This window comes from Chiroxiphia lanceolata, chromosome 16 (assembly GCF_009829145.1).
Source record: "Chiroxiphia lanceolata isolate bChiLan1 chromosome 16, bChiLan1.pri, whole genome shotgun sequence".
NCBI classification, from domain to species: Eukaryota; Metazoa; Chordata; class Aves; order Passeriformes; family Pipridae; genus Chiroxiphia; species Chiroxiphia lanceolata.
Window position 1 is genome coordinate 9703889 of NC_045652.1, and position 26317 is coordinate 9730205.

Genomic DNA, 26317 nt, shown 5'->3' on the forward strand with positions numbered 1-26317 from the left:
GTTAAAACCAGTGATATTTATTTTGCCTCTGTCAGGTGGAGAAACAAATCACTTTGTTTAATAGAAAAAGACAACACTGACAGGGAAAGAAAGGTTATATTTAAGAGAATGAGACATGATTCTTCTGAGGGGAGCAGAGTGAGTGTCTCAGCATTCCCACACAGAGAAGCCAATCTTTATGCTTAAAACAGTGATGTGGAATAAAGACCTTGGTCCTGTGCTCAGCTTGGTGATAATGTTTTATAGTAAGTGAATTGTGAATCTTTTGGGCCTTTATTCACAGTTACACTGAAGACCTTTAACACCCCTCTGGCAACTTGCTCAGCCTGCCAGACAATATTCCTTCCACACCAATAATGTTATAAAAAATATTGAAGAAAACCGACTGAAAATAAAACTATCAACATCCTTTAGTTGATCCAATTATCTGTCTCTAAAAAAGGGTTTTAACACCTCCCACACGGAACAGCAGCTCCAGTAATTTGGCAACGATAACAGTGCATAATCAGGAAACACGAGGCTGTGATATGTGGTAACACATCCCATTTTGTGTACAGGAAGAGTTTCATTTAAGTAAATATATTTTCTTCCTAAGTACCTTTTGGATTACTCACTATTAGGTTGCTCATCCCATTGAGCTCATGGAGTTACCACAGGTGTTTAACTGCAGAAATTGTAAATGGGTGAATCTAACATTCCTGAGGATGGAGATAGGAGATGAGGCTTTGCATCTCTGGGGTTTTTTTTTTGATGTTTGTGGTGTATTTGAAGACAGGGAGTAACTGTGACTAACATCCAGAACAAAGGATTGGAAGGTTTGGTTATTTAGCTCCTACCAGTGACTAATTCGCAGCAAACCTTAAGTGTCCCATCATTATAAAAGAGTGCTCTAACAAGTCCTTGTAATGATATGCTGCCATAACATCCCAGATGATGTTACAACATCATGTTTTATCAGCAAATTACATCAAAGCCTAACATTCAATTAAGACAGGGTGGGTTGGGAAATCCAGCAGCCTGCTGTGTTTAAATGCAGAGCATTGTTTTCAGTATTGAAATGAGAACACCCTTGCATTGTAAACCTGCTGGAAAGCTACAAGGGAAGGTTTAAACTTCATGTCTGTAGTTGCTGTCAATCCCTAAACTATTGATGAGTGGAATTTGCCTGAGGTCAGAGACAGAGCCCAGAAGTGCCTCAGACCCACGGCTGGAACACGGGATGTGCCCGTGTGGTCACACCCCAGAGGCACAGGGTGGTTTGAGTATCCATCATTCCAAAATGGGGCTGTAATGTCAGCTGGAAGGAGCCACACTCACATCCAGAGGCCCCAGCCTGGATGTCCATGCTTGGTGGAGAGAGATGGAATAGAGTGAAGAATAATCCCACTGGGTATTCCCAGTCCATACAGAGAGACCTGGCTGCATGTGGGTGACCAGAGTCAGTTTTACAATAACAAAGAGCTATTTAAATTGAGTCAGTGCCTGTTTATACCTGGAAAAAACCCATGTGGTACCTATTGTATATTAGATATTGCTGATTTTAAAGGGAAAAGATCACATTTTGCTTCTCATCCATGGAATCTCCAGATAGCTTACAAAGAATACTCTGGGACTATTTATTGGTTTGTATTACTTTTTAAAAGTAACTCATGATAAGCAACATAATTAGTAATAATTTACTAAAACAACAAAAGAGGAGATTGTATTCCATGTTATTATTCAAATAAAATATTTCCTTTGGAAGGAAAATTAATTAGAACATTAAAAAAAATGGGTCATTTGGTAACACAGTTAGTATCTTCAAGGCAGAGAAAGGATATCTGGAGGTAGACACAGACTTGGTAAGAAGCAGGTAGCTTGATTTTAGGTAATATCCCTGTGGTAGAAGAAAAATTACCCTAGAAAAATACTTAGGGACAGAGGGGATTTGGGTTTATGTTTTGTCTTCCTGGACATCATGTTCCAAATACTACTTCGAGCACAAAACTTTCCTTTCATGAGTTCCCAGAGGCCCACTCATTGTACATTTCTTTGGACAATCTGTGCTCCCAAAGTCATTATATAATCTTGACATAATTAGTCTTTTTGCTAAATTATTTGGAAAACAGAAATCTAGTTTGCTAGATGTGTGGTATTTCCCTGTTTCCTCACCGCATAGAGCCCCTGATTCCTCGGGATTAACACTTCCACTTATGCTACTTAGAGCTGACACCTCATTTTCATGTACTCAAAGTTCAGCGGAATCACAAACCTAAACCAGAATAATCTTTATTTCTGAATCCTGCTGGTATCAATAATTGAACAAGGTCACCTCCAGCCTTGGAAGCGCTCGGGCTGCACGGTGAGGGTGGTGTGCCCGTTTCACTGTCCAACTCGGGACCCACCATCCTCCTGCAGGGGAGCAGGAACACCCCAGGAATGGCAGGAGGAGCTGTGCCCTGGGGGCTCATCCCGATGGATCCAGGCGGGGCTGTGTCCCACGGGGGTCATTCCCGATGGATCCAGGCGGGGCTGTGTCCCGGGAATCCCGGACCTGCCCCGCGACCGCTCGGCCGCCAGGGGGCGCCGCCCCCGACGCTCCAGCGGACACTGCGCGCGAAACCAGACAAGCCCCGCCCCCATCCCCCGCCCCTCTCGCCGATTGGTGAAGCGTGCCGTCAATCAGAGCGACGCCACGCCCTCCCGGCTCTTGATTGGCAGCCGCGCGCCGCCGCGCTCGCGCCGCAGCCTCCCTACGCCCTAGCTGGCCCCCTGCAGGGCGATTGGCTGGTGTAGCTGTCAATCACGGATTATCCCTCTCCCAGCCAGTGATCCCGCCTCCCGAGCGTGAGACGCGCAATGACTGGTGCGTCGGGCTGTCAATCAGCGGCGCGCCCCGCCCCTTGGCGCTCAGGTAGCCCGGAAGATGGCGGCGGCGGCGGCCGGCGGGGCTTGGGCTCTGTGAGGGGAGCGGCGGCGGAGCCGATGCCGCGGGGCCGAGGGGCGGCCGCTGCTGCCGCGGGGGCTCCCCGGAGGCGCTGAGAACCTCGAGCCCCCTCGTTCGGCGCCGGGCCTCGGGCCGGGAGCGGAGGGCTATGCGGCAGCGCGGGGGGCTCGGCGGGGCCGCCGGGCGGCGGGGGGGCGGCGGCCCGCGGGCCCTGGGACCGCAACACCCGCTCGGGCCCGTCCTGCTGCTGCTGTGGCTGCTGGCGGGGAACGCCGGGGCGGCTCCGCTGTCGCCGGCAGGTGCAGGTGAGGCGCGGGGGGAGCGGCGCTCGGGGCGGCTCCGCGGCGGGGCCCGGGAGCGGCGGCACTGCGGGTGTGCGGCCCCCGGCCCTCCCTCCTTCCTTCCTTCCCTCCCTCCCTCGCTCCCCGGGCTGCGGGCACGGCCCCACCGAAGCGTCGGGAAGGGCACGGCGGGCGGAGGGGGCTCCCCGTGCTGTAGGTGATGGCACGGAGCGGTATCCCCGGGCTGTGGGTCGCTCACCCCCCTGGGACTGAGCCGCGGGCTGGTTCTCTGGGGGCTCGCCCCAGCCGTGCTCTCTGTAGCGCTGCCGTTCTTGCCCGTACAGACCTCGGCGGGGCTTTTCTTTTCCTGCTTTTCGCCCGTGAATCACCGGGACTCCCGTTCCTGGGTGGAGGCTCTCCTGGGCAGACGGCGCTTCCCTGTTTTCCGGTCAGATTAGTCGGATTCCCCCCCGGCCCCCCCGGCCCGGGCTCTCTAAATAGTCATGAGTTCATATTTATTTCTCTCTTATGTTAGGTAACGCGAACTTCCTTCGGTTGCCTTGCTTATTTTCCTGTTTGCCTTAAAAGCACAAACTAAACAATATGTCCTCTCAGTCGCGGGAGTGACTGCTCAGAGGTTTATTAGGACTCACAGGTACCAACTAAGCATTTGATTCATATTTTTTGTTGGTGTTTCATTGGGACTTGCCAAGATAACATTGTGTTGAGGCTGAATTTTGTTAGGGTTGGTTTGGCTTGAATGTGTGCTGAGATTTCCTTGCAGCCATGAGGAGTTGTACAGCTGGAATACACAAGATGTTCAGGGAGGAGGAGCAGCAGTGGGGAGAGAGAGATATGAAGCACAGAGATTAGGTAATTTGGCTGCTATTCCATAGAAAGTATCAAAACTGGGAGTGGAACCCATACGTCCTTTATTTTTGGAGGTCTGCCTCTTTTCTATTTTTTTAATTCCGAGAACATTTCTGAATTGTTCATAAGTCACTCCCTCCATCAGCCTTCTTTGAGGTCTGTTTTACTTTCTATGAAAGGAAACTTCTGAAAAAGAGAAAACTGTCCCTGAAATTTGTATTTCCTTTGAGTCTGAATTATAGGCTTTTTCATTTATGAAATGCTTAAGGTTTGTCTAAATAATATGAACTTGTCATTGGGCTGTGAGGTAAGACAGCAGAATCAGTTCTGTGTGGAGGACTTTTCTGCCTTTTCTGGGTCTTACTTTTCCTGAAATGCGATTAATTTTTCTATTTAAAGGTAGATGTCAAAGTGTTCTCTTTATTTTATTTTTTTTAATACAATTTCCTCTTTGCTATGAGGACTATGTATGTACCTTACAAAGGTGGGAGATCACAGCATAACTTCCATGACACTGGTAAACCACTTTATTCTCAGAATCAAAAGCTGACTGAACAAAATGCAGGACATAGTATTTGAGTGGTTGGTGTTTGGTTTTTTTTTTTAAATCTGTGTTTTTTAAAAGGCTGAATCAGGTGTGCTAACTGCAGCACTGCCAAGAGTAGTGTTTATGATGTTGTAATGTTGGACTCATAGAACAAGAATGAATTTTATAAGCTGGTTTTGGTTATATTTAGGCCAAAGTAGGTACATATGGGATGTTATCTGAAGTTTAGCAAACTGTCCAAATCCTGTCATGGAAAACTCGGGGAACTCCAGGAAATGAAACTGTTGCTTTACCCATACATTGTATCTTTGCCTATATGGTGAGAAACAATGTATTTGGATTCCTTTATTGATGGATCTTGAGTATTGAGAGTTTAAGGCCTCAGTGGGAGCCTTTTCCAGTTTCACTGGCATCATTTTTGCTGGGAAGACTTGCTCCTGAGTGAAATGATGTTGCAGGTGATTTGCATGCAGCAGATTCTTGGTCTGCAATGTGTCCTGCATCATTCCCTGTATCAGCAGCAGGAACCAGCTGGAAGGCTACAAGGACTTTGGTTTTCCCTCCTGCCTTGGAGTAGCTTCCCAGTGGATGACAACGAGACTTTTGTCTTGACCCTTCTCTGTCATTCCAGGCAAATTTTACAGCCTGTCTGAAGACAAACCTGTGACTTTGTTTTGCAGGGTTGAGTCATGAGTTGTGTTTAAAACCAATCCAGCCACGCTGTGAATGTCCCTCTCCTGTCCCATGACAGGTTGCTTTGATTCCCTGTGTTGGGACTGGCTGTGCTGGGCTCCATTCTGGGCCTTGGCCATTCCTGCAGTTGGCTGTAACACTTGCTCTGATCCATAGGAGTTGTAAACTTGGGAGGAATTTAATGGCCTTTTCATAAAATAACTAGTAACTGGTTTCAGAATTATTTCAGGATCCCACAACTCTTCACCTAACAAGAATTGTTGCTTCTTTGACAATGGAGAAACATTTTTTATGTGTTACCCTGAGCTTGTTATAGGAAAGATGGAATCTGCAGAAAAAGGAGGGAGGTGCCTGTAGTTGTACTGAACTTTGCAGAATATTTTGTGGAATATAACTCCTCTTCTGGGGAGGAAGCTGGAATGCCAGAAGTGATTGGATTCCTTGTGCAAAAATGCTCCAATTTGTGGAAGTGCTGTGGAAGTTTGCCAGGCTGGGGAACTGTCGGGTTCCCAGGGCCTTGATCAGGATGAATGCTGCTGCTCTGTTCAAGTGTGGCTTTGTGGTGCTTGCAGATGAAGGCATGCACTGATGATGTGTTCTATACTCCTCTTGCATTTTTGATATTACAGTTCTAAACTAACTAGCAGGTTTTTTTTATCCAACAACAAGGAGAGGAGGTAGAGGAAATCAGGCTTTAACTTTGTAGGGTTCATAGCAGTTATTGCAGGAAATACTAAAACCAAAATGTCAAAGATACATCTGGCTGAAAATACTTTGACCAACTTAGATTTAATTTATTCTGTGAGTGGAAAAGGATACTGATACGTACTGTGACAGTTCTGAATTTCAGGTTTCACTTTATACTGGGGGTGAGAGCTGGGGCAGGTGTGCTGGGAAGGTGTTTGTAGACTGAAGTGCCAGAGTTGTCCTGAGCCTGAGGAGTGTTGGTGACTTGACCCGAATGCATCAGGCTCAGGTGACTTCCACTGCTTGTGCTGTGTGGCTGGAGTGAGGGCTTTGGGGTGCTGCTCTTCTGCAGCAGGATTTAGCAGCACACAGTGCATCACAAACTGCCAGGGCTGCTTTACTGTGCTAAAGCTTTACATTTACATTCAGGCTCTCAGTTCTTCTGACTTGGATTTCCATACTTGACCTTAATTCAGCTGCCTCTCCAAGAAAGCTGAGCATCAAGGGGGTGTGTGTAATATCAGCCAAAGTGTTTTCATCATCTCTGTGCTCTATGAAGCTCTTTGCAAATACAAAGTAGCAAGGACTCAGAAATACTTTTATTATCCTGTAAAACTTGAATAGGTGGCAGCATTTCTGACAGGTGTGTTCAGCTTCACAGTAGCGATGAATTACAGTTTCTGTTCAGCTGAATTGAGGCAGCTGGACTTGGTGCTGACATGATTTCTTCTGGAGAACCTCAGGATTGGGACTCAAGGGCCCAGCTGGATGTCATAGCAGGGAGTCCCTGCTGATAGACCTGGTTGTGTCCAATCCAGGAAAAGATGCTTGGAGAGTGGTGTATAGCATGCAGAGACTTCAAACTGAGGTATCTAGATGTTCATGCAGCTGTATCTAGTGTAGTCAGCTGGTCACTGTTCACACTTTGAGATTAAGCCCCTTTTTTTTTATTATTATTTGTTAAGATGAGTTCTGTGGCACATCAATACTCCTGGGAAAATTGTTGCTTTTGATTTGCTTTGGCTTGATGCTTCACTTGGCATTCTGTCAGACTGGGGCCAAATTGCAGTTGTGGCCTGTGGTTTGGGACAGTGTAGAATGTCTGTGATACTTGCACATAACAAGAAAAGCAATTTTCTAAGTATATGCAAGGCAGTGACTTGATCACTTGAAGTTAAGAAATATCTTTGCAAGAAAAATGGGGGTTTTAATTGTGGTCTGTGTCTTTCCTGGAAATGGTCTGTCCTTCCTCCCCCTTTCAAGCACTGGACTCATTTGCTTCTCCCTGTATTTCTTTTCCTAGCTTGTGTCCCAGGCGCCTCCTAATTGTTGAGCCAGAGCTGGGAAGTTGTCTTTTATCTTTTGTTTCTATCTGTGAGTTTGAGGTAAGAAGCCAACCCTGACTTAGCCCTGCAGGGATGTTCACGCAAGGCTTTGTTCACAGGCTTGGTTTGCTCTCTCTGCCTGTGGCTGTAAAGTGTCTGGACTTTGCTACAACTAAAGCAGTGCTCAAAGGAGGAGGTCACTTTCTGAAGTTATTTCTCCTGTCTTGAATGCTTGGGTGTATTTAATAATTCCTCAGATACCATTGCAGCACATTAAGATAGCGCCGATCAGGGCTGGTCTAAAGGTTTGTTGTCACAGCATCAGGTGCTGGGCATTGGTCTGAAAGGGCCCATTAGCAGGTGCTGGTTGTGCCCTGTATAAAAAAAAAAAGAGTTGGTGTTACGTAGTGAGATCCAGCATTCTGGATAGGCAGATTTGATTGGGAGTGATTTTCTGGACATTTGCTGGGGTCTGGTTTCAGTCCCCATCCCCATGTGGTTCACTCATGCAGGATAAAGGGACCCTCAGTCAGTGTAATACCAGAGCTGCGAAAATCACAGTCCTGTTTCAGTCCCAAGGCAGCAGTTCTGCAGCAGAAGGGCAGAACAGGGAGTACTGGAGTCTTCCTTAGATTTTATTTTGGGTCTACCATTCTGTTTGGTCTGTGCATCTCCTACTGGAGTTTGATACAGTTCTGGGTACAATTTGCAATGTCTTCAGTGCCTTTCTTGCTCTCTCTGAGCTCTTTGTTTTCTTTGTAATGCAGTTAGGAAAGGTCTTGAGCAACATTTAGATACTGGAAACATTTTGTGGACTTGTATAATCAGAAATGTACCAAGTGTGTCAGGATAGCCTGTCAGCCTGTCCGTGTGCTTTAGGCACAGGCCACAGCAGGATGTTGTACCACATATAGCTCAGGCAAGGGGATGGTGTGAAGCTCGTTATGTCAGTGAATTGTCTTCTGAGGGATTTTCAGTCTGAAATGCTGGTACAAAGTAACACCTTGTCCAACAGTACTACATTCACAAAAGCCTCCTTGGTGGTAAGAAAACATCACTGTAGTGACTAAAGAGTGACGTGACTCTTTTGGGACTATCGTTTCATCAAGACTTCTTTGGTATGAAAGAGGTGTAAAAAATGTTAACAGGAGATTTTTGAGTGACTTTTAAGCTTCCAGCCTATAGACCAGATCCTGTTCTCCATAATCAGTCATTCACTCTATGGTCTGTTCTTCCAAGGGATCCTTTAGCTATGAATAGGGACGAGAAATGGATTTGAATAAGCTCTTTTAGCAGAATGGTGCTGCTTTCTTTCTTTCCTGCATTTCTTAACCCAGCTGTACATTAGAGTTGGAAAGTGATCTACTGTAAAATAAAGATTCCAGAAAATCCCATCACGTAAAAGTTGCATGTACTTATTCCTTTCATGTGAACTGAAATTAATCTCTTCAAAAGCAGTGTATCTTAATAGGTTGTATTGATGTCAGATGGTAGGAGAAAGAATTACCTGCAGCATGGAAACCCAAACACCAGTATCTCTTTGTGGTGGTTTGAGATACCACGATGTGTGATCTGCCTCAAATTATTGTGGTCTACCCTGTGTGGAAATAAAAAAAATCTACAACTCCTGTGCTTTGCTGTTGGAGAAATGGTACAGCAGATGAAAAAATACTGCACTTGAGCAGAAAATAATTGCAAACCCAACATCTAGCAGTGTAGAATAAAGTATGCTCAGCAGAATTTTGTGTGCATATATATATATATATACACACACATACACACACAAATCAGTGATGGGTTTGCAAGATAATAATGCTACCCAGATTGTCCAGAAACTCTGCCATGAAGGCATAAGGCACATAATTATTTAACATGGGTATTTTTTACCTTGTCTTAAGATGCCTTTGTGCAAACATGAGATTCTAACACCGAAACTTCAAACAGATCTCGCTCTGTAAACACTTGAAGTACCAGCCTATATTTAGTCCTTATTAAAATTGAACAGAGTGCTGTTGTGTGAGTAATTCTCTGACATTACTGGGAAGACTTGGAGGATAATAGAATAAGGTCAGTAATGTAAAACTTACCCCAGCTCACAGTTTTCCTGGTTCCTGACTGTTCAGCCAACCCTCAGGCCAGGGCAAGTGTTCAGCAAACCCGAGGATCAGAGTGATGTTGTTCTGAGCTGCTGTGCTGCAGGAGGGTCCAGCACTGCCCTGGCTGTTGTCACCCCTGTGTACAGAGTGGATTTAAGCAGCTGTGGAAACTCCTTGAAAGCTCACTGTAAAAGCTTTTAGGGGGAGCACGGGATAAAACAGTTTGAAAAAGTGTTGGCTTAGCTTGCAGGATAGACTTCTGTTCTTTCTAAGGGCAAAGGGAAGACTGAGATAATTAGCCAAGAATTGTTGACAGAGTTACATGTCCAGCTGTGATATGAAGTAGCTAAGATTTCCTCTTTAAAATACTGTAATTTATTGCACAGGACAGTAGTTATTTCAGGGTCACATATCCACAAAACAAGTTTAACTGTGAAGCTGGCTTTTGTCACTGCAGAGCTATATCCAGAACTTAAGGTGCGTTGGAGGGATGTGTCAGAGGATTTTTTTTTTTTTATCATTTCATGGGGAAAAACTCTGTATGAAATGGCCCCTTTGCTGTCTTCATTAGCTTCACTTGTGATGATGAAATAACTGTTGTAAAGAAGAATTGTCTGTGCACATGCATTGGCCTTTCATCCCACCCACCTGCCCTGTGGGGGACTCAGTGGAGTTCTAGAGTAAGGCAGGGATTGTAATGGAAAAGTTGAGTAGAGGGATGAAATGTTTCAATTTCTGTCTAGAAGAACATGGGAACACACTAACTTGGATGTGACTTTTGATTATTTTTTTCCCACACTGCTTCTGAAAAGTCATCTTACTTACTTCTTTTGAAGTGTGAGACTTTGATTTAGGCCATGTGACACAATTCAGATTTAGGCAGGAAATATTTTATTGACAAGTTGTTAATTACTGCTGCTTGTTTTCAACAAGGGTAAGTACAATTTTGCACAAGTAACTTGGACAGCTGTAGTTTTAAGTCCTCAAGAGGTTTTTTTCTTGAGACTGTATCTAGGAATTAGGATATTCCATAGAAGGGAAAATAAAATCAGGTGATAAAGTGCTTTTGCACAAAGATATGTAATACTGAAGGTTACTTCTGTTAGCTGTGCAGACTTTGCATTATCCAATGTAAGGGCAGGAATAATGTCACAATAGGATAGAGTTTTGAAATAACTTTTCAATTAATAACATTTTTAATTGTTTGTTCCAGGTTATTGCTTTAAAATAGTGAACATTTGTGCTTTATTTGAATGGCATAAGTACTACAAATCTGAAAGCTGAAAAATTCAGGTGTAAACTGCAAAACCTAAAAGTTCCTTAAGGAGTGTCGTGTGTCCGTTATTAGGGATTTGCTCAATGAAGGAACATTTCCAGTCTCTGCTTGGAAATACTTTGGGCATTTGGAAAAGGCTTTAGATTTCATTAAGGTGCTGCCATTGCACTGAGGACATCAAGTCAATGAAAGTCATCGGAGATCTTGGGAATGCTTCTTCTTGTAGGGCTGGTCATGGTCATTCAAAGCAAAGGGCTGATTGGAATTTGGAGTGTCTCTCTCATACTAAAGTTCCCTTCATTTTATTTTCAAAAGAATGTCTGGAGTGCAAATAACTCCTTGAAAACTCGTGTTAAATTCTTGTTTGCTTGTGTTGTATCTTAGTTGAAGGCTGATGATTTGAATGCCCTTCTAATGTAGTATTTTAAAGCCTGTTGTAGTACAGCATTTCACAACTAAATGATGGTACTGCACACATTTCTGCTGAAACTTAATTTCAAAAATGATGCTGTTTTTTGGCTCAGTTGTTAAATGGAGCATAGCAGGGAAAAAATGAGATTACAGGAATGCAGCAATGAATGGAATGTGCTTTTGAGTTTGGGGGGTTTTTTTGTTGTGAAATGGAGGAGTTGCAATGTCTGTTGTGCTTTACGTTGTCGTGCAAGTCAGGCATTACACAAGTGATGTATCTAAAATTGTTCTGAATAGGCTTTGATTTAGTGTTCTACCTGTTACCTGCAGGCCATTGGAATTTATAGGCCCACTTGTGTCTGTATTGGTTTTGTACTTATTAGTAGCAAACATCTGAAGATTTCAGGGAGTAAATAAATGCAGGAGAAACTCTTTCTGAGGGAAAGATAATGATCTGAATCTGACTTGTGAAGAACTGGGTAGGAGTTGATAACACTTTCCCACTTAATTGCTGGCATAGAAGGGAATGACAGCATTATTTAGGAAGGTTGGGGTAGCTTTTAAAATCATATTTATCAAACCCACTATAAATTAGGATGATATTACACTTTTAAATCTGGTTATTTTAATATAGAATAAATAAACTGACCATGTTAATGAAAGTTACCATGGATGTAGCTGTGGGGCAAAATTAGATTTTGTCATTCATTAGTATTTTAAAGACTGCTCCGTTATGACTTGGTGTCATGAAGTAGCATCTTAGTTCATGATCATATAATTTGAGTGTGTCCAAGAGACAGTTTAAGTGAGTGCTGTCATGCTGGATTTGTGCTGGAAATAGTTGTCGCTATTAGTGCCAGTTATGGAGCTGCTCTCGAAAGGAAAGTGGCTCTTGCTTATGCAGTGGGACTGTTGTTGCCTAGCAACTACTGTGCTGAAAGCTTCAAATCAGATGCTCCCTTGAAGTTCACTCTGCCCTAATAACGCTTAATTTATCTGGGCCTTGCACTGCCTTTATCACAGTAGTGAAAATCTTTTATTAGTGCACTCAGTAATGTCTTTTATTATGTACTCAGGATTGTCTGTCATGTGCATTTACTTTTTCCCCAAGCGTAGAGCTGGGTGGTGTCATGCATTTTTTAGCAGAGTTTCCTGAAGGTTGAGACCTTAATAATATGATTAATCAGATGGAACCAAATTTGAGAGAGTGAAGAGTTGCAGCATCGTGGCCTTTTCTAATGTGGTGGTAGAAGAAGGGTGAGCCCGGGGTCCCTCCCGGACAGGCACTTCCACCTCCTCCGGTGTTGTCCTGCCTGGGGGCTGTTGGTTGGCAGATGAACGTGGGTGGAACACTTGGCTGGTTGGCCTGCTCCTTGCTCCTCATTAATGATGGCAAAGGATGCCACAGGTGCATGACATGTGAGAGTGTTGTGGGCAGACTGGGAAACTGGATAGAGAAGGAAACCAGTTCTAGCAAGAAAAGAATTTGTGTTGGCTTAGTTGTTGCACTTGGTAGTCGGCGAATTGTCTTACAAAGAAAGGAGGCTTGAGAGAAACTTAGAAAGATGTAGGGAATCCTGACCTGTAGAAGTTGCTGTGAAATGTGCTTTGTATGAAAATAACATTTACCACCCCTTGAAACGTTGTGATCCATCCTGACATGTGTGTGTTCTCAGGTCTGTACTTGATCCTGGGAATGCCAGCACAGCTCATCGTTGTTTTGTCAGTGAGGGTGCTCACTGCCTGTGTGCAGGGTTTGCCTTCACATGTGCTGGGCTCCAATTTAGACCTGAGTGTAGAACTGGCTATGAAATGACAATCTGCTTCAATACTGTTCATTGAATACCTGCCTCAGCCGGGGCTTTGGGTGGGTTATGATCCCCTGTACTTTTAGAAGTGGATAAATAACAGCATAGAATCGCTCTTTAATACTGTGAAGCTTTGAAAGAATACCTTGTTTTCTGTGTTGATAATTCAGGACCATGTAGGTGCCACTTAGGGATGGGACATTTGCTAGCACAGAGCTGTGTAAAGCATTCTGTGGTGTTAACCTTGCAGTAACACCCGGAGTGACGCAGGTGCACCTCAGCTCCTGCTTATTTTAATGGAGTGCTGATATAATCCAGGCCTCTTCCTCGGCTTAAGTGGTTTGGATATCCCAAAGCAAAGGAGTTTGTATTAGCTGACAGGAAGCCCTTTACTGTGGGCATTTTACAGAGAGTATTTTTTTCAAATTTGTTTGGCAGTTCCTTTCCTAAAGAACAGATTCTGACTTCTGGATAGATATTCAGATGCTGGAGGTTGTTACTGAATAGGGTTATAGTAAATATGGCTGGGTTTTAAACTGATATGCAGGGTAAACCTATTATCTTCTCTGCTTTTAGAATTTATTATATTGTGTCAACTTCTGCATTAATTATAAAAATGTGAGTGATGTTTATTGGATATTATCTGCCTTTGTATTAAAATTAATTAAATTTACAATTTTTTTAACAGTTTTTTAATTAAAGCAAACTCTTCTGTGATGTCTATATAAAATGGTCCTCTGCATTTATTAGATTGAATTTCTTGCTGGTTGCTTTTTTCAGTCAGGATCTTTTAATAAATAGCTGTCATTCCTTCATACTTTCACAATTTACAAATAAAATGTTGTATTAAACATCTCTTACCTTTTCAATTCCCAGTCATTTTACTAAGCTCCAGTGAATTAATCATTGGATGGAAATAGTTGAAAAATGCAAAAGAGGTTCTGCTGCAGCAGATTTTTCAGCACTTTGTCAAACACCAGCTCCAATACTTAATCAGTGGCTTCCATCACTGAATATGTATTCATGTAAGCTATTAAAATAGCTTCACTTATAATAAATTTTAGCCCAGTTACAGGTTGCTGTAATTTTATACTTAATTCTCCATTCATTTTTAAAAAACCCTGCAAATCAAAAATATTACTTATTAATTACTATGTAAGAAACTTCAAAGTTTATCCAAACAGAGATGGATTCTGCAATTCTTAGTCAGTAGCTCTTACTTGTGTGAGTCATCTGAAATGTTGTTCTGTAACTGTTGCAGAAACTTGCCCATGATAATTGGCATTTTTTTTGTATTAAAGCATCTTTTTATAACTTTGTATGTGAAAATTGCCTTGTGCTTTTGGAAGTTGAGATGACTTCCATCTTCTTAACAGACCATTTATGGTTAGCTGCCTTTTCAAAGGTGATCTTTGGTTTTGTTGTTGTTGTTTTTTTTTTTTTTTAATAAAATTCATTACTTTCTCCAATTAATAACTGCTAATTCATGGTTTCTTTTCTTGGGAATTATAAAAGGTTTTTAAGGTTAGGAAGTAACATAATGAACAGCAGCAATATTTTTCTTTTCTGTTTTCCTTCCAAGACACTGAAAAAGAGGTGGTTACCTTATGGGGAATGGTGTAACTTGCATAAACATTTAGATTGTAGGCTTGATAAATGTGCAGTTTTCTTTAAAGAAAGAATTCCAACAGAAATGTTGTCTTTTTAACATAAAGGAGCTGAAAACACGTGTAGGGTATCTGATATGTACAATAAATGGTTGTTAGTGCTCACTGTATCTCACTTTCAGTTAAATAAACCACAAAACTATCGTGAGGCCACCAGGAGCTTGAATCCTCCTGGTTGGATTTGCTGTGATAACTTGGAACTGCTGGGGGGGTTCAAAGTGGGATCCCAAGTTGGAATGAGCAGGACAATGTTTGTGGAAATCGAAATATTTATTGTGGTTGTGCTGCTGTAGCTGTGAGGGTGCAGGGGCAGGGTGGGGGCTGTGTGGGAGAGACAACATCGTGTTACCAGACCAGATGTGCTTACAGAGAGGGACTGGTGGGTGCACAAACCCCTGTCAGGGCTTGAAAAGAACCAGGAAGATTGAAAGCAGTAAAGCAAATTTGGGAGAGCTGCTCCAAGCTATGGAGAGAGGCTGGTCCAAAAGGCCACCCAGGAGCTCCTGTGGTGTTTGGAGCAGAAGGTGCTGGTGAGAGGTGATAATGCTCAGCTGCTGTGGGGAACAGGAAGACACTGTAATTCATATTAGCTTGTGGGCATCAAAAAGGAGACCTTGTAGTGCACCAGAAACCCAAAATAAAGTTTAATAGCGTTTTATACACATGACTTGTGGTGCTTTATACCCCCTCTGAAGGACCTGGTGTGAAGTCTTCAGGCAGCACTAATGCTTTCGGGGAATGATGAAACTTGGGGGCTGAGCTCATTGTGTAGGGGTTTGCTTGGCAAACTTTCCCAAAAACATTCGAGGGGCTTCAGGAGTCTTGGCCTTCTACTGGAAAGGGAATGTGTGTTGTGACTGTGGTGATGTGATCTGGGTGTTTGTTAGGGAGAATCTGCATCTGTTCAGTAGATGGTCTGTGGTGAGTTCACTTCTCATTTCACTGAAGTTGGTGGTGAAGGTGAGGAAGTTGTTTGGAAATTGAGTGGGATGGGCTTGGAAAAAATGACTTTAAAATAATAATTTTAATTTGTAATACCTGGTAACACAAATATTTACCTTTTTTTAGTAGTAAAGCTACCTTTTATTATTTGGTTTCAATTAGAAGTTCAAAGGAATCTCTTAAATTTATCTACAACTGTGTGTGTGTTTGTTACAGTAATTAGCTAATGACTGCACAAAATGCTTGTATTTGTGGTTCAGGTAATTTTCAGTCTCCTTAGGCAGGTCAACAAACATCTGGAGGGAGTAAACATAAATCAGCTGTTGCCTTCCCCTTTTTTCTTGTTGATGCTCAGGAATGGAAAAATACCTGTAGTGTTATGTAGAAGACTTAATTTAAATCAATATAAATTGTTCTATTGAGAGGGATTTTTTTTGTTCTCTTCGGAATTATGACTAAAAGGTGGTGAGTGGCTTCACATTGTGGTTGATCTGCCTTTGAACAATGCTCAGTATCTGCAAATGGAGCGTTCATGTTCTCTAACGAGGTGTGAATGCCAGAGCTGTTTGGAAACTAGAAACAGAATCACTTGTTTGAAAACCTTCCTTTTCAGTTAACTTTTATTTGTTGTATAGATAATATTCCTAATTGTTCAGGAAATATGTGATCTTCTGAAAGTAGGCTAACATGCTTTAAAGCAGGATTTTGGTTATGTCAATTTGCTCTTTACATATAATTAAAATAAGTAAATATTCTGTAAGTGTTCTGTGGAACAGATGAAAAGCTGTAGCTTTTTCTGGAAATCTCTTAATTTTTGTAGTTTTTTTAAGAGGAAGCTGAACAAGTTTATGTGTCCTTTAACTAATGATCAGCTTCTGGTTTTCTTATTTTCAAGGCTTCATTGACACTGTATTCTATTGGCAGACATCCCTTTTGATACTCAGATGTTCTCATAAAATCCAGTTAGTCCAATTCACCTGACGTTGTTAAAGTTTACCACTGATGTAATATCTGAATATCAGGTTTGGTCCAACTGCTCTTCCAGTCCCCATAGTTTGAAAAGCAAACAACAACCTCTCAAGATGTAGTTCCCTAGGAGACCAGAGCACATGTCTTTGTTCTCTACTGAGGATGAAAACAGGGATGAAAATAGGTTTAATTTAAGATTTTTATAAAATGCCATTTAAGGCTTTTGATCTTGTGTGAGTAATAACCCGACTTGTCATGGAAAATGTGTTGTAGAATGTTTATGTATAAATTTTGGAAAATTATTTGGAAGTGTGTTTGCAAACTGGTTAGGAGTCTAAAATGCTTGAAATGGAGACAAATCACCTGGTGACTCACAGGAAACAGAACCCGGGGTGGAGCTGATCAGATCCATTGCACTTGTGACAGCAGCTTGTGTGTTTGGGAGACTGTCACAAATGCACTTATTGAAAGAGGGAGAACTGCCTTATAGTCATATATTTGGAATTTGTGCACAATTGAAGTGAGGATTTCCTCTGGCTGCCTGTTCTCTTAGGTGAAGGGTTTTAGCTCATGGGAGGTGTCTTCGAAAAGACCACGTTTCTAATATCTGTGGTTGGGTTTCCATATTAATTTATTGACTTAAACAACATCCCAAGGCTTGGGACTATTGCTGTTCCTCACCAGCTTCAGTAAATCGTGTTGGCTGGGGCCTCTTAGGTGGGATCAGGTAAGTCCAGTGCAGGCAGGTGGGAGGGCACAGATATATTTGTCCTTTCTGTTCAGCCTCCTTACGTTTGATCACATCCACAGAGTGAAATGTTCAGACTCCCGTCTCTTAAATAAATGCAGGTGGATAATACATTTTGAAGGAACTTCTTAAAATGCTAAACATGTTTCTATAATCCTGCATCCCTGGTTATTTCTAGGAGAAGGAGCTGCAGCTGAAGTTCCCTCCACCTTTGTGATCGTGTCTCTGTGTACCCTGGTCGTCCTGGTCATCCTGCTGGCAAACTGTGTCTCCTGCTGCAAAGACCCTGAGATAGATTTCAAGGTAAGCACTGAAGGTACCAAGGTGTGTACAAGGGGCATTCTTAGCTGCATCCTCCTATCCAGGATACTTGGATATTTGTGCTAATACCCTGCAGTTATTGATACTTGAGTGCCTCTGTTCTGAAATAGCCAGTGACTGTTCCTATGGGCTGTGAAGTCTTGATGCAACCATTTATTTTAACTAATTGGTCCCTGCTGCATAAGGATCTTTTAATACCTGTTCAAAATCATAACTAAACATCAGGATCAGAAGGAAAGGTTATACCCTTGAGACAATTTTGCTGTGAAGAACCTTTTTGTTGTTTTTCTGTGCTTTCTCTTGTTTTTCTTAGTCTGCTGACAGGGTTTAAGACACTCCTGTTGAATAAGAATACTGAAGATGCAGATCCAGTGTAGCAAAATTCTTGAGAAATTATCATTTGAGAATAGTTACTTCTGGAACATCAGTTATCAGTGTTCCTGAAACTGAGTTTTGCTCTCATGTTTAAATGGAGAATATTTGGCCTCAGCAGTTCATGGTAGTTCATTCAGAGCCAGGGTTAACATTTAAAGTAACAACAAAACAAAGCAAAAAACAAACCACCAAACCCACAAAAAACCAACCAAGGAAGAACCCCTTAAACCTCCTTTGTATTAAAAACAGTATGTGATACTTTGGTCTCTTAAATCAGCAATAATTGGAAGATAAGGAATAGAAAACTAAGTCTCTGTCCCTGTCCTTGGAAAACAACTAAACCTCCTTAGCATTGCTCATTCAAACTGAAAGCAATGTATTTGTGCTAATTTTAAGACAAAGATCAGCTTGTTTACTAAGCCTTTTTTGTTTAGGAATTTGAAGATAACTTTGATGATGAAATAGATTTTACACCTCCAGCAGAAGATACTCCGTCTGTTCAGTCTCCAGCTGAAGTGTTTACTCTTTCAGTCCCCAATATTGCTTTGCCAACTCCCTCCCAGTTTCCGTCTCGTACAGGTAAAATACTGGTTTTCGATGGAAAAACAAACCCAGGCATTTTCAGTGTCAAAAACTGAGCGTGGCTGATTATGGTTGACTTTACTGTAACAAATAATTTGTTACAAACTTACATAAACTGAGCCAATGCATTTCGTAGGGTATAGTTAAATGTTAAATACTGCTTCTAAGATGTTAACCTGGGGCAGAGTGCCATGTAAGCTGGTGTAAGAGAATGAAACTCCCTTTAAAAACCCTCTGCAGATTACTGTCATTATATTTCTATATACCTGAAGGGTTTAAAGTACCCTGGGACATCAGTGACTTCTGCTCTTTAGTGGTTTTCTTTGGGGCTAAGTTGTGGTTGGATTTTACTCACTACCCTTAAATGGAAACAAAAGTGAATCTCTTAGTTGCCAGCAGTGCTGCTGTTCAGCTGCATCACTTTCTGAATGTCACTGTAGACTATTTGTGCTGTAAATGTGATCTTGGTAAGATAGAGCATTAGGTTTCATTTCCCTGTGTGGAAGGGTTTTTGAAATGTGTTCTTTACAATACAATTTTTGTAGAAGGAAACTTTAACGTCTTAGAGTATTATAGGCACAGTTTGTTCTCATATTATGCTATGGCACATAATTTTACATCTTGCTTTTGTTGCTTGATCACTAGATGTTCAGGGAAGCTTCTAGTAAAATTTCTGTACCAGTTTCAAGGAGCTGTCAGTGTGCCTTAATCCAAGTGACATGGTACTTCTCAGTGTTTTAAAGAGCTGGGAAAAATTATCTGTGAAGAATTTCATGTCAGCTCTTCTATGTTGCCATAATTGTTAAAATGATACTGTCACTACAAGTGTTTTGCCAGAAAGTAAGCCAGTGTGCCTGAATAAGGTTCATGGGTAAAAATGTGCTTGTACTGCTGTGGCCTTCTCTGTGCTTAGAAGCACATTGATGGTGTATAAAATATTCCAGTAAAATAATACTGCTGTAAATATGGTTTATGGAAATAAAATTGGGGGCTAGAATTCTCAGACAAGTAGTGGTGAGTTTTTGTTAACATCTGATGAGTGTTCCTAACCAGTTGGGCAGCAGGGGTGTGAACACTGCTGAAACTCTCCTGTAATGTGGGGTCTGCCATTGTTGCTGCCCATCCTCTGCCAAAATCTGGGTCTTCTTTTCTGTCCTTTTCCTCTCTGGGCTCTTTACATGAAGTATTTTTAGTTGAAAAATGTCCTCCTTCCAGATGGCAGCTACAAGTAGGGCAGTTGGGCTGAAGAATACAGCAGTTGAACCTTTTCTCTTAAAATGGTAACTCTATGTAACTATAAATGTTAAGATGTACAGTGAGTTTTGTCTTGGGTTTTCTATTTTATTTACATAGGAAACTTGTGTAAGCAGGTTTTTTGCTCTGCCCAGCTACAGGCTATGATACACATTTATACTGGAGGTAGAACTTCAGCCTTTTTGCTTTCTTACTGAACGTGTTAAAAAATTCAAAGTTCATGTTTCATGAGGACAATCACTGTTGTTTTCTAGGGCTGTTTTTTTCTAGTACAGTTTAGAACCTGGGCTTGAGAACAGTTTCACTTGAGTGCTGTTTTCACAGCATTGCCACTGCTTTATATATGTCTGACCTGGGCTTGGTGCTTGGGCTGAATGTGTGCAGCTAATTGGGAATAGATCCTGTAGGGGTTGCATTATTCCCTCAGCAGGTGATCACTTTGGCCATGTGGGTGGTTTGATACGTGTTACCTTTGTTTCGTTGTGTGACAGATGGATCAAAGTCTCAAGTCGCACGTCAGAGTCTAAACTACATCCAGGAAATTGGAAATGGCTGGTTTGGAAAGGTGAGGAGTTATCTTTTAATATTGCACAGATTGAGTCTTACTCCAAGCTGACTATTCACTTCAAAATGGTATTCAAGAAAAAAAAGTAATAGCATAAAAACCCCTGAAGTTGAAATGAGATATTTCCTTGCATTCACTTTTTAGCTGTAATCACAACACTAATCGGTGCTTCTTAAATTTTCATGTTGATTCTCACTAGAGCTACTAGGCCAACATTTTACTTCCATGGATTTGAATTAATACATTCTTGTTATTACCAAGTCTTTCTAGGAAAATACTTTAAGTAAATAAGTGGTCTTCCCTAGAAAACATGTTTTCTGAAAGTTGACATATAGATCAGTTATCAAGATTTATTAATTATGGGTGTTTAATTATCAAAGCTCTGCTTGCCTTTGCAGAAAGAAAAAAGCCAGCAAATCTTTCTTAAAGCATGTTTTTGACTCTTGCAGGAAGACTCTGAGTACTTTTTCCCCTCTGATTGAAGACACAATGGTATCTCTTTTTCAGGTTCTCCTTGGAGAGATCTACACAGGCACCAGCGTAGCAAGGGTAATAGTGAAGGAGCTGAAGGCAAGTGCAGGTCCCAAGGAGCAAGAACAGTTTTTAAGAAATGGAGAACCATATTAGTAAGTAATGTTTCACAGCTCCCTACTGCTGCAGATGGATCATGGACATTGCCTTTGTTCAGTGTTGGTGTCCCCACTTGCCCTCCCCTAGAACCGAAATGCTTGTCTTTAAAAAGTGTTGCAGTCAATGCAAAGTGAGCAGAAGTTGTGTTCACTAGGTTACCTTGCCTGAACGTGCTGCGAGTGAGTGGTCACGGAGGGCTTCTGTTCTTAATGCTTTCTTATATCCTGGTTATATTTGCATTTAGGCTTAGGGTTTTGGCAGTTGTCAGAAGAAATTTCGTGCCTTCTGCTGCACTGGCACGAGTGCTTTGGAAGCAATTTAGAAAAAGTAACTGATCTGACTGGGAACTAACCAGGCTAAGAAGAGGTTTGGCTTTTAGCCAGATCTGCACCTTGATGTAGTTCCTGAACGAGTTGCGTGCTTTTATTTTTGATACAAGGATGAGTGACTTTCATGTGGCAGTGCTGGCTTCTGTGCTTCTGAGATGCTCTGAGTTTGGGCTGCTCTCAGTGATGCTGCAGCAGCACAAGGAGATGCAAAGGTGCAGGTGGAACCTGTGACTTTGGGTACTTGCACCCTCTGTTCATGCCACCCCCCCAATGTTCAGATGTTCTGTGTTGAAACTTCTGGTGGGGATTTCAGTGTGTTGTGTTATACTGTGATCTTTCTGGCTTTAACTGTATTTTTTCACTCCAGCATTCTTCAGCATCCAAATGTTCTCCAGTGTATTGGGCAATGTGTGGAAGCCATTCCTTATCTCCTAGTTTTCGAGTTCTGTGATTTGGTAAGTGCACTTATACAAAAGGCTGCAGTTGTTTTTCCACTGATGTAAATGGTGTGTGGTGCATTTACTGCCCTTGCTCATGAAATGCTTGTTTTTTTTAACCAGAGTAACCAGAATTTTGATTAACTAGAATTTTGGTTAACCAGAGTTTCAGAAGATGTTTTTGTTTAGAGGCACCACAGTTATAATTTTTAGTTTGTACCCTTTTCAGTTCATCATGTACTTCTAGGTGCTTTTGGAATGTTCTGAAGAGGAAAATAGTTGTTCTTTCTTTGATAAAGGAATTACTGGTCTCCTTCAGTCTGCCTTCAAGAGGGAGCTGGGAGGGCAGAGGATATCTGCTATCACATGCACATGCCAACATCACATCCTAAATTATATTTGCTGTCTGGGTAATCTTAATGTACTTTTATTACTATTTATGTGAAAATGTTAATTGAGGAAAATTGAAGAAAGAATTTTCCTCCTTCTGCCTTCTCCCCCACCTCCAGAGTGCCCAAAATTTACCCATGCTGTGCAGCTTTGGGCTAAAATGCAATGGTGGGCTCACTTCTGGAATTAGCCATGTGTATTCCAATACCTAGAATTTTCAGTTTGTGTTCATTCTCTTCCTGATCCTTTTTCTTACTGTATTCTTTTTTTCCCTATGGTCTTATTCTTTTATTTCACTTCCCACCCCCCAAGCAACTGCCTTCTGCTTCCTGGGCACCGTAAGAAAAGCTGGAGACACACTGAAGGGTGTTCTCACTGCTTTCTGCTCTGTTGTCAGTGCCACAGTGGTCACTGAAATGGGAGAGCACAAAGCCTTGCTCAGCCACTACATTCCCTTGGAATAGACAGGAATGCTGGGAGGAGGGGGGTGATGTGCACATACAGAAGCTTTGAACTGTGCCCAGAGTCATCAGAGACAAATTTGGATCCATGGTCTGGAAAGACTTGAATTGTTTTATTGTAGCATAACACATCACTGAAAATAAACCCCAAAGTCCAGGTGTCTGACTAAACATTGGCTCAGGAGCTGCTTTAAAGTTTGGTGTGTAGATACCATCTAAAGCAGAGCTCCTTGGGAAATGTCGAGGTAGAATTGAACTCCAAAGTGCACAGATGTTACTAAGAAACAAGTCTTTCAGAAAGAAGATAGTTCGCATTTATAAAATTCAGCAAAATCCTTTTTATCAGCTTTACAACTGCAGAATTTTCCTTTCAATTCAGGTGCACAAATCTGCTTCTAGTTGTCTCTGTTGCCTCAAGCAATTTAAATGAGCTAACATGAACTTGAGTTTTCTTGAGAAACATCAATTAATCTGTGACCTTAAATAACTGTATTTTTTCATTGCTGCTCTTTTGCTCAAACATATTACCAGTGGTAAATTAATGAGACAGAAGTGCTGATAAAATCATTCTTTTTCAAATGGCAGAAATGCTTGAACTTTTCAAGTAACTGATCAAAGTGAAATGTTCCAGTTTTGCTAACAACTAAAAGCTTGGTGCCTAAGGTTAACAGATAAGAGTTTTTTATAGTCTTTCAATATGTAGAAATAGAATACTTCTTACTGGTTTTTAAACCTGCTATTCAAATTGGAGTTTCTTTAAAAGGACCCTTGAAAGAGAGTTGCATTTTATGGAGTCCATCAAATATTCATCCAAATAAAATTTAATTGCTGCCATGTTTTCAAATAGTTACACAATTTAAACCAACTTTAAATTTAAAGATGGGATAACTTTTAAAGATTGCCCTACTTTAGGTATACAGGAGAAAATAGTATCCTTGTTTGATGCCTGATTATTTATGCCAGAAGTTGTCATGATCCTGCAGAGTAATCTGGAAAGGATTTTACTTAAGGGGATAAAATAGATTTTTACTTTAACTGGGGGCAGTAAGCTTGACAGTTAAAGTGGTAGTTTTACAAATTTGAGTGTAGTTAGGTAATTTCTTTGGAATGGAAAATAAATGTCTGTGCTCATTTCTATTCCAAGTGAACTAAACCTTGTTTCTAGAAAATTATATATTATAGTGAGTTAAACATAACATTCATGTTAAAGGCTCACTTAAGGAGGTCTTGGTTGATACAACTGAGTATCTCCTAGACTTAGTATTTTTTCACTGTGCACAGAAATACACAGGGGCTGGTAATTTTGGAGTAAGGGGAGAGAAGAGACAGGAAGAAGGAAGCAGGACAGCACCATTTGGAATAGAAGATGTTGACTAAACAGCTTTTTTTAGTACAGGTTTTTTAGGGGAATGTCAGGAGGCTTTTTATCACTGTGGCTGGAATGGCAGTTATTTGGATTTTTCAGACTTTTAGTAATAAGTGATCTCAAAAGCTGGTAGCTCCTTTTGTACTTTTTTTTCCCCCCTTAAGCTGGGTGAATTCTGGTGTATGGAGATGCTTCCAAAACATGCAAGAGTGATTCTGCAGCAGAAGGACCACAGGGGCAGCTGAAGGGGTCACCTAAAGGTTCCAGTGTCTGTGGTGACTGTGTTCAAGTGGGAACCATCAAACATGGTCCTCTTTGGCTACCAGTGGTACAGGGCTGTGCCAAAGCCCTTTGCCTTGTGTTACTGGTGGTGTCTTTGCATATACAACAAAGAGTAAACTTGGTTTCATCCCTTGTACTTACGTGATTAAGAATTCAACGGTTCTGAAAAAAGGTGTCAAATATGTCAACTGTGTTGGATAGGAAATTAAATATCTTCAGGTGACCAATTCTTTTGAAGCCTTTTGGGCAATGTTGACCTCGTTTTGTAAATCTGGCATGTAAAGTAATGAAAAATGTGGCTGTTCTGCTGACCAACAGGGTCTGGAGGGTGCAGTGGTTGTTTTATTCTCACTCCTTTAAACTCAGAGTTTATCCCAGCATGAACCCCTTTTGCTACTTCTCTCACTTGGATTTGTAACCTTTTTAGGGCCAGTTGACCTTGCCGTGGCTGCTCAGGCAACCCTGTTGGATTATCAGTTCCCAGGCTCCTTGGCATTGAAAGGTCTTGGTCAGAGGCACTGGAAACTAGTGCAGAGAAACCAGAGCTGTCAGGGTGGCAGTGCTGGATGTCAGGCAGGCTGGCTGACTTGTTTTCTTGGCCACAGAAACTACCAATACATTTCTGTTACACAAGATTGCTGGTTGTGTGTGCAATGACTGCTTTGGCTACCATTTAACCTATTTTCTAATGTAATCCAAGTTGCTCCATGTCCCTTGCTTTGCAGAGCTGGGAAAGAAGCAAGAGAGCTCAGTTGCACATAAGTGATTTAAGCTTTTAAATTCTAGTTCTCCTTTGCCTATGTTAAAATGGTTAAGAAAATAGTAAATATAAAAAGAAATGCTCGAAAAGGTCTCACACCCCCTCTGCCCATATTGGTTTGCATAGTATGTTGGTGCAGTCTGCTATGAATAGTTAACTGTTCACTGTTAAACATTGTAGAACGATGCCAGGTTAAAAATAGTGGTAGTTGCCTTATTAACTTTAATATATTACTCAGCCCTGTGTGGCCAGCATTTTGTCTGCACAGCAAATCCTCTAATGGATTGACATAATTTATGAGAAAAGGAAAGTTATTCAAATGTGGAAGTTGCATGTATATTGTGAGGCTGATTTGTCTATCAAATTCTTACAGAAATTCTTCAGGTCTTGCAATTCCCTGAGCAGATGAGATCAGCAGGATGCAGTATTTGCCTGGAATGCTCTGTAACTTGCTTTAGGGATGTTGCTGTTAGGGGAAGGTGCCAGCTTGCAGTGGTTGGTTCTTTTTTTAATTTGGGCTTTTTTTTTTTTAATTGCTGCCACTTGAAAACATCTTCAAATCAAAACAGAATCTTTGCAATGAGAACTTCATCATCAAAGAGTTCAATGAATCTGTTTAATAATCATGGTCAATGTGGATATGAGGCAAATAGATTTTTCAGTGGTGTGGTTTAAAAAGAAGGGGGAACTCATCAATTCATGACAACTTCAAAAATTATGTCTGAGTTCAAAGACTCTGCTCTCAGCGCTGTTTAATATTTCTTAAACATATATCTGCCTAAGCAAGGTTCTGATGAGGAAGGTGCTCTATCCCATACTGCAGTTTCAGGCATTTTAATGGGGTGACTGCAGGGTTACTTACACTGCAAAGCAGTGGAGGGGGAGGCAGGGGGAATGATTTCGGTTGTCCAAGGACTTCCAAAGGGACAATAAGGTGCTATTGTGTGACTTGGCAGGTAGTTTTCCAGCATGGTAGCAAGTGTTCAGTAGATATAATCTGGTAACCTCTTTACATTTTTAAAACCATTATCATCAGTGCCTTCTGGGTTAAAAAGTCATGTCAGAGCCATGTCAGTCGTGTTGGGTGTTCCTGTGAACCCAAAACGGAATTTGCACGAACAAAAATCTGCCAAAGGGTACCACATGTAAATGTGCCCCAGCTTCTGGCTGTCACAGAGAAAAAGTATATTAAAACTTATCTAATAAGTAAGTGGCTGAACTGATCCTGACTGAACTGAGAAGGACGGGAGGAAAGGTGAAATCCAGCTCTTTGTGGAGTCCCAGGAGAGGAAGGAAAAGGCAGAGTGGCAGAGGAAGTT

General features: G+C 41.6%; 1 protein-coding gene across 2 annotated transcripts in view; it reads left to right on the forward strand.

The window, feature by feature from the left end:
• The first annotated feature begins 2938 nt into the window (after positions 1-2938).
• The window catches only part of LMTK2 (lemur tyrosine kinase 2), a 48243-nt gene continuing 24864 nt past the window's right edge, over positions 2939-26317 (forward strand). For both annotated transcript variants that reach the window (XR_004359969.1, XM_032704474.1), the window contains exons 1-6: positions 2939-3231; positions 17425-17549; positions 18377-18521; positions 20270-20343; positions 20851-20969; positions 21670-21757. Coding sequence is in view for 1 of the 2 variants with exons in the window: in XM_032704474.1 (XP_032560365.1) it covers positions 3075-3231; positions 17425-17549; positions 18377-18521; positions 20270-20343; positions 20851-20969; positions 21670-21757 (708 nt within the window). In the remaining variant the exon portion in view is untranslated. The remainder of the gene's footprint in view (positions 3232-17424; positions 17550-18376; positions 18522-20269; positions 20344-20850; positions 20970-21669; positions 21758-26317) is intronic.